The 9,045-nt window shown below is 38.4% G+C and overlaps 1 protein-coding gene across 2 annotated transcripts; it reads left to right on the top strand.

Moving 5' to 3' along the window:
* Positions 1-3,533: 3,533 nt before the first annotated feature.
* On the top strand, positions 3,534-4,664 carry ACTBL2 (actin beta like 2). Of its 2 annotated transcripts, XM_039225108.1 has the most exons (2): positions 3,534-3,662; positions 3,789-4,664. In XM_039225108.1, the coding sequence occupies exons 1-2, from the start codon at positions 3,534-3,536 to the stop codon at positions 4,662-4,664; spliced, it is 1,005 nt and encodes a 334-aa protein (XP_039081039.1). The 2 variants fall into 2 exon arrangements, with proteins under 2 accessions (XP_039081039.1, XP_039081038.1); XM_039225107.1 differs by having other exon boundaries at positions 3,534-4,664.
* The last annotated feature ends 4,381 nt before the right edge of the window (positions 4,665-9,045 follow it).

Genomic DNA, 9,045 nt, shown 5'->3' with positions numbered 1-9,045 from the left:
CCTGGTTCATTTGGTTGAGCATCTGACTTCAGCGCAGGTCACGCTTTTACACAAGTTCAAGCCCAAAGAGCTCACTTCTGATCCCCTCCCTCTCTCTCTCTCTGCCTCTGCCTCTCCCTCTCAAAGGTAAACATTTTTTAAAAATTCAGATTTCTGTTTCAAGACCGCCCTGACCCTTGTGTAGATACCTAGTTCCAAACATATCCTGGATTTTCTAATTTTATACAAGTTGGTGGTACTCGTACTGCAATACTCCATCTATCGGCAATGTCCTCAGCCCAGGGATCCTCTTCCCTGACCTCTCCCTTCCCCTCCTCCTAACCCCAAGTTCAAGGGCTCCTCCCTTTGCCTTCATATACTTCATGCTCTTTCTCTGTTTACATCAACCACATCGTACTCTGTTACTTGTGGATTTGGGAATGATATTCAAAACATTTAACAACTGGTGCAGCACAGGCAGTACCCCATCAGAACACAAGCTCGCTGCTCTGTATCAATGCACAGTGACCAACATTAGCCTGCTCAGACAGGATTTTCAACCACAAGATACTATTTAAAAATAAGGGCAAGCACTTATTCACCAATACAGCACCAGTGCCCAGCATGTCTAGTAAATGTTTGTGGTTTGATTAAGTCTAAAATTACTTGGAAAAGGAAAGATCATGAGAAACTTGTAATGAGTAATAGGGCACTTCCAACCCCCATAATGCTCATACTCCTGCTTTACTGGGGGTTTATATATCTACAGAATAGTCAAACTAGGCAAAAGTAAAAGAAAATTATATTCTAGCCTTCCAAAAGTTAGTCATAAAAGCCCACATAGGTTTTAGGTATAGGTAAGTAGCTAAGCATTTATAAATTTCAGTCAGTTATAAAACCTCTTACCTTTGGGAACAGTCCTTCAGAGCCCAGTATTGGTAAATCCATCTCCTAGAGTTTACTCACAGAAATCCTTACACTTCTTACATTTTTAAGCAGTTATTTTATATGGTGGAAGAATTATCATGTGTCCCTCTTGTATTACGGGGAGTCAAGTAAAAGAACTTAAGCTTATTTTAAGAATATATAATTGATGAAGATTTCTCCTGGTACACCAAAATTAAAACAGAGGTTAGAAGGTCTTCTAGCAAAATCACACATCAGCCTCTCTCTGAAGGCATCAATTATGCTGTGTGGTCTCATTACCAAACACCTCTCCATCCAAAGGCAATTCTAAGGAGAACACTATAGTAAACCTAGAATCTAAAGGCTGTACTTGGTGCCAGATGGGCTCCTTTAATGACATGGCTTTGTTGTGTATTCCAGCCTAGAGATCCATAAATGGTGACTGGTTCTAAATGCAATGTGTTTTCTTTTCAGTTTTCTAGCATGTGCATTTAGTTTGCTATGGCTGTTTAAAAAAGAAAAAAAGACATTACCAGTAGTACCATCCTGTAACAATAAAACATTATTTTCATCAAAAGCTTGGTTGTGCTACATGAAAAGGAAGTACACAAAACCATTCAGTGTGAAGGTTTGAGGGTGAGTTCTTTAATTTTGTTGAAGGAGGAATTGATTTTGCAGTTACAGAAAAAAATAAGGGACAGAACAATCCTGGTTAGAAAAAAAGCAAACCTATGGATTTTGTAGTGAAATACATTCTACCATAAATGATTATCAGCAGGAAGGTTTTTGGAAAGCACATTTTAGGAAAAGCACTGGGAAAACAGAAAATAACTGTATAATTCTATGTCAAGCTGTGCACAAAGAAGAAGACGGGGCACGTGGGTGGCTCATTCGGTTAAGTGTCCGACTTCGGCTCAGGTCATGATCTTACGGTTTGTGGGTTTGAGCCCCACATCGGGTTCTGTGCTGGCAGTTCAGAGCCTGGAGCCTGTTTCAGATTGTGTCTCCCTCTCTCTCTGCCCTCCCCACTCATGCTCTCTCTCTGTCTCAAAAATAAAAATAAAGTGTAAGAATTAAAAAAAAATAAAAAAGAAGAGGACGGGACACTTATACCCTGGTGTTACCATGTTTCTCCAAGAGGCTCATGGGCAAAGACAGCAGCTATTTCTCCTGGCCTTGGACTGGAAGGTGCACTTCTGTCAAGTACTGTCCAGTACTGCAGGGCTGCTGCTACCTCTTACAAAGTGGCAATTAATTAACCAAAAATGAAGGTGATTTTGGAGAACTCAGATGTGGGCAATGAAAAACTGCTTTGCTTTAGAAGAGCTTGACAAGGAGTTTCTATTTATATAGCATAGGGGGAGCAAAGAAATGAACTTTGAGAATTGCTATTTCTTTGTCATACATTGCTAATGTCCTACAATATATCATAGTATACATTTTACTAGATCATCTGTATTTCTATATTGAAAATAAAATCCAAACAAACTATTCTTATGAAATGATCAAGGTGTAATATCACATATCCTAAAATCAAAGGAAAGCTAACACTATTCCAAGTGTATACATTCTCATAACTAGAGAGAAGCTTGACATTATAATACATTATACGAATCTGGAAGATCAAAATGTTTTAAAGATCAGCTCAAATGTATCACTTTAAAATTTATCTTATCACTTAATTATGTTCACTGTTGTGCATTTAAAGAGTTATTACAAACAGATACAACTTTTATAACCTACATTTTACCTAATAAATCATGCAAGAGAGACATTGAGCCTCTGTGCAGTCAACATGACCCAATAACCTAGTTCCTGAACAATGTTTGGGCATAGTAAGTTCTTAATTTAATTTGGTGGTTAGAAATTTATATCAAGAAAGAAAATCTATAGTGGTTTACTTTATTGATCGCTTTACTGCTTTTAGCTGTCTTCCGATGGATTAGAAGTCTATTAAATAGCCCTAAATTTTGCACAATGCAAATGCATTATAATTACAGCTGTTAGGCCACTCTTGGCCATTCATTATTTTCATCCATTAAAATAATTTCCATCATGATGAACATCCTGATTAGGACTGTAATGGGAAAGAAAATCTTGAAAAAGTCAAGTTTTCAGAGTTGGGCTCCTCATAAGAACAATATATTAAGAATGAGAAGTTAAAGCTACTGGAGAGAAGTGGACCCAGAGGGTAAAGTGAGGAGGGATTTGCCCTTCCAGCTGTGTTAACCATACCTCACACTAGCTTTCTTTCATCTTGTTTTTATATCCCCCATTGCATCATCACAGTTATCTAGAGACTGAGCCAAAGCACACTGACAACCATGTGTGGGTTGCCTAATTACAGTAACCTGAGATTTGGCTACTTGGTAGCCAATTTTCTCTTTATGAAGAAGATCTCCTAATGATTTATATAATCACTATCATCATTATTAATACCTCAAAGGCAACCCCACCCAGAAATACTGGGAACTGGTGGGTTAAGACATGGGTGGTGCCAGCGTGCACCTTTAAATACCTGTCATCACAGCACAGGATCCCTCTCTGGAGTGTTTCGGCCTGTTCATTCTCTCCCTTGCACACCATAGTCTGCTATTTACTCTATATTTAACTTCTGTTCACTTCTCTGGAAGATTCCAGCCAGCACCATGACTGATGATGAGCTGTCTGCCTTGGTGGTAGATAATGGGTCAGGGATGTGCAAGGCAGGCTTTGGTGGTGACGATGCTCCCCGGGCTGTGTTCCCCTCCATCGTAGGGCGTCCCCGGCACCAGGGGGTCATGGTAGGCATGGGCCAGAAGGATTGCTATGTGGGGGATGAAGCTCAGAGCAAGAGAGGCATCCTGACTCTGAAGTATCCCATTGAGCATGGCGTAGTCACCAACTGGGATGATATGGAGAAGATCTGGCACCACACTTTCTACAACGAGCTCCGTGTGGCACCGGATGAGCATCCCATCCTCCTCACCGAAGCACCTCTCAACCCCAAGATCAACCGGGAAAAGATGACTCAGATCATGTTTGAGGCTTTCAATACACCAGCCATGTATGTAGCTATCCAGGCTGTGCTGTCTCTCTATGCCTCAGGGAGAACCACAGGCATCGTGATGGACTCTGGGGATGGGGTTACTCACACTGTGCCCATCTATGAAGGTTATGCCCTGCCTCATGCCATTCTACGTCTAGATCTGGCTGGCAGAGATCTGACTGACTACCTCATGAAGATTCTGACAGAACGAGGCTACAACTTCACCACCACAGCCGAGCGGGAGATTGTCCGTGATGTCAAAGAGAAGCTGTGCTATGTGGCCCTGGACTTTGAGCAAGAGATGGTTAGTGCTGCTTCATCCTCCTCACTCGAAAGGAGCTATGAGCTTCCTGATGGCCAAGTGATCACCATTGGGAATGAACGCTTTCGATGCCCTGAATCCATTTTCCAGCCTTCCTTTTTGGGCATTGAATCCAGCGGGATCCATGAGGCAACCTTCAACTCTATCATGAAGTGCGACGTGGATATTCGCAAGGATCTATATGCCAACACTGTGTTGTCTGGAGGCAGCACAATGTACCCTGGCATTGCTGACCGAATGCAGAAGGAAATAGTAACGCTGGCACCCAGCACGATGAAAATCAAGATCATAGCTCCCCCAGAGAGGAAGTATTCTGTTTGGATTGGGGGTTCCATTCTGGCCAGCCTGTCTACATTCCAGCAGATGTGGATCAGTAAACAGGAATATGATGAGGCTGGTCCTCCCATAGTTCATAGAAAATGTTTCTGAATGGTCATCCCTGCTAATGGGTTTACATTTTTCCCTTCTATAGGTCACAGTGATGGTACTGCTTTTATCCACTTTCCATTGAGTCAAGGTAAATACTCTGCTCTTGCTAGTGTACAGCCAGCAAACTCCTCTCCATCAAAGTATTGTGGGCTCCTACTGGGTTAACCACACCTTGACCTTTATCAACTGAAGGAGAATTCTAATACTGTATTCTATTTTCTTCACCTATATGGTTCAAAGAAATATTGACATGCTTAAGTGAAAATAAGTGACAAGGAGTAAAATGAGAAATGTCCTTTCAGAATAGAAAACTAGCACCACCAAGCTTTAGAAACTAGTTTATGCTTTAAATATTTAACAATAGGCCATATAAACCTATAAAAATGTGCATGTTAGTAAACATGTCTTATTAGTAGTTTTGTTTTGCTTTTCTATTTTGTATAGAGGTAATGAATTATATGGGTCAATAATATCCATATATACATAAGCCAGGGAAATAAAATATTATATCTTAAAAGACAACAATAAATCTGGTTGTCTAAACATCTAATGGGAATTTCTTAACTCCCCAAGAGCCACTGTTTAAGTAGCTACATGTTTTAATTGTTGCCTTTATTAAATAAGCATAATGAAACAGACAATATTCTATTAATGTTGTTTATAAATCAACTAAATTTTCTATTAATGTTGTTTATAAATGAACTAAATTTTCCGTTGAGAGTGGAGTTCTGCTTGTTATACACATATTTTAGTGTCTAACTTATTGAATTTCATCTACTTGTAAAACAGCAAAACTACAGATAATGTCTAACTTTTAAAATAGAAATATAATATCAAATTAATGTCATCATGTTATGGTTTGACATGGATAATATTATTTTTATTTCTTAGCATAATAACATGTCTTAAGCAATTTCCATAGGCCATAATTTTGGATATTTCTCGAATCAAGTATTTTACTCCTGGGAAAACATAGCTGCAGCTTCTTAGTAAATTATAAATTCTAGTACCAGCAGTGTAATTCCAATTTTATTCTTGGAAATGTTAGAATAATTCTGCTTTATTATGTCCAGTAACAAGCAATACTTCTTCATTCTTAGAGTGTCTCTAAGATACTAACATCTTAGAAAATACTACTATATCTTCCTACAATCTCTGGAAAATTTTAATGAACCCAATGATGAGTTTCAATCAATTTTAAGGATTAGATTTATTTCAATCTATTCTGTGATGTCCAATTATCTGAATATCAGAGTTATTTGTAGCTCTCTCAGCCTTTTATTTTCTGAAAATTTTAAATATTTTTGGGCATTGCTTACTAAGGCATCATCACATTCCCACGGAAGATTAATTTCTTCTTTTTTTCCTTTTAGTTCAGAAGCTTCTACTGTTTTAAAAGTTTAAAAAACTTAGAGTGCCCTTTCTCCTTTAATTAATTTTAAATAAATTAAAATGGCTTCATACTTGCATGTTCTGTTATTTCTCCTCAATCCTTCCTAAAGAAATGCAGAACAGGGGGAGCCTGGGTAGCCCTGACAGTTAAGCATCTGACTCTTGGTATCAGCTCAGGTCATGATCTCATGATTCGTGAGTTAGAGCCCTGTGTCAGGCTCTGTCCTGACAGAACAGAGCCTGATTGGGATTATCTCTCTCTCTCCCTCTCTCTCTGCCCCTCACCCACTTCCTCATTCTCTCTGTCTCTGTCTCTGTCTCTCTCTCTCAAAAATATATTTTAAAAAATTTTTAAGAAATGTAGAACAATCCAGAGAGGATCCCTTTTTATATGTATGACCTATTCATCAGTACGTTACAATTGTGCACCTGGTACTTTTGACCATGTAAACATTTAAAAGGCAGTTAAAAAAAAAAAAAAGGTGCTAGTCAGATAAGGTTATAAATTCCTTGTAATCTCAATTAAAAAGTTGGGGCTTAGTGGATGAACTGGTCTTTAGGTAATTAGTAGGCAGAGATAATGGCAATAATAATATCTTTGATTTATATGCTGCAACATTTTCCATTTGCAGAGTAGTTCTCACAAATACTCTGACCTACATTCCCAGTTACTAGAAAAAAACATACCTTCCCAACCAAAGAAAATTTATGGGGCAGGTGAGGTAAACTCCCAAGAGAGAACTATTGAGCCCTGGATCATCAGATGAAAATATAAATTCTATAATGCACACAAAAATTTAAACCTAGGGTCTTTGGATATTCTCCTATTCATCAACACTGACTGGCTAATGGATGAATTTAATGAGGAAACACTCTATCTCACAACTTCATATTAGAGAGTCAATGTCATCTCTTTAAGTAATATAGCTAGCTTGTTATTCACCAGTAGTTCATCAGATGGGACAACATGGTAACCTTCAAAAATAGATTTCATACCACTGTGGTTCCCCCTCTCCCTCCATGACCCATTCTGAGTAGCAGTTAGGGCTGGAGCTGTACCACAATCCACACACACCCCCATTCCCACCAAAAAACCATTACTACTTCCTAGTCCCAGGCAACACTTCCCTGAAAGCACAAATGACCCTAAGTCAATATCTATACTACTCTTTCCTAACTTTCATATGTGCTTATTTTTCAGTAGTGAGATAAAGCAGTGCTAGGATGCAGTTTGAGCCTTACATTCACAATTCCATAATAGAGAAGAGCCTAGACATAAGTATTACATTTTTCAGATAACCAAAGAATAATCCTTTGAGGCGACAAGGGCCTTACCACATTTATTCATTCATTTTGCAACTATAAATTTAATGTTATATGCCATAATTTACTAGAAACATGTTTCAAGAACCCAGGGGAATTAACAATTTAGTGGTGGGGGAAACTATGTTCAGTGGAAAGCAGTATGATTCCTGGGTGGATTAGAGACTAAACTCAGTCAAGGTACCGTGATAATTCAAATAAGGACAGTTCAAGGCAGGGTAATCAAAGCAGCATTCATCAAGTAGACAGATCACTGAGTTAGGTCTTATAGCACACACAAGTTGTACTGAACATAAACACTCATCTTAGATAGCTCGGGCACCATTATGATCACTGGTAGGTAGGGTGATTGCTTCTTATTTTGATATTTTTCACTGGACTATGCCAGAAACTGTAAGTAGTACATAACCTTTCATAACCTTTATGGCTTAGTTCAAGTGTCACCTCTTCTACAGAGCTTTTTCTAGCCTACCCTCCATCTTTTGCAAAACAAAAACAAAAACAAAAAAAGTGACAAGTTCCTCCTTTGTGCTCCCATTGTACGATTTCCATGCATTTGACATTGTACCTGTAACATGTGGCCACACTCTCCCACTCTCACCCATCAACAAGCACCTGGAGGACAGAGACAGAAACAGTATTTATCTACCCTTGAAGCTTCCAGGATTTTCCTAATGCCCAGTGCATAGTACTAACTCAATAAATATGGTTTGACTGAATAAACTAGTGAATTCATAGATTCTGATGTACATCATTAACATCACAGTTCTACCTTACTTATTGCTTATCACACTATTCTCAGTTCTTTGTCTCTTTATCTGCTAGTGTATACCACTGTTGTTGGTGTTGTTTCTCCTATGATGCATATTTTCTTTTTTCCTTTCTTCCTCTCTCCTTTTTCCTTTCCCATCCACCTCTTCCATGCTTCTCAATATACAGAGCAGGAATGTTAAAGTTTTTTCTTGTCAATAAAAGTTTCCCATTCTTCAGGTTGGTCAAAGGATCAGTCAACTTCATCTTTTGGAGTGTGTGCTGGAATTTTAGCCCAAAAAAGAAAAAGAGAAAAGGAAGGAAGAAAGGAGAAAGGGAGGGAGAGAGGAAGTAAGGAATCCCTTCAGTGAGTATGGCAGTACATGCAGCTCTTCTAATCTACTTGCATTCTCACTGATATTCTTCTTTTCTTTTTTCTTTTTTTCCTAAGCTCCAAATTGCTCGAGTTGAGTTTAGGCATGTGACTCCCTAATAACTTAAACACTCTAATATATTGAAATGCTTTTCTGGTAACTATTCACAGCTTCCTTCCAGAATTTACAAAAGATTCCTTTCAAAAAAATCCTTTTTGAAGTGAGGAACTAAGCATGTGGTTTGCCCAATACTGCTTCCAGATGTTGATAAGTACAGTTGGAATGTCTTTAGGGATATATATGTACATATCAGTATAGAGACTCCTCATTAAAATTAATTGATACTTTAAGACTTCCTTTTTAAATATGAAAGGACCTGTCTGAACTACAGCTATCCTTTTTTTAAGTTAACACCATAAGTAATAAAGAATATAGAGCCTCCATGAGCCCGCTTTGTTTTTCATCTCATTCCAAATCTGCTGTCCTAACCACCTTATAATTTTTGGGTTCAGTTAAATCCAGTCAACAGATGTTGCCAGTAA

Source organism: Hyaena hyaena, unplaced genomic scaffold (assembly GCF_003009895.1).
Source record: "Hyaena hyaena isolate Hyena2069 unplaced genomic scaffold, ASM300989v1 scaffold_1931, whole genome shotgun sequence".
Taxonomy (NCBI): domain Eukaryota; kingdom Metazoa; phylum Chordata; class Mammalia; order Carnivora; family Hyaenidae; genus Hyaena; species Hyaena hyaena.
The sequence above is the reverse complement of the archived record's forward strand: the minus strand, read 5'-3'. Positions and strand labels throughout refer to the sequence as shown.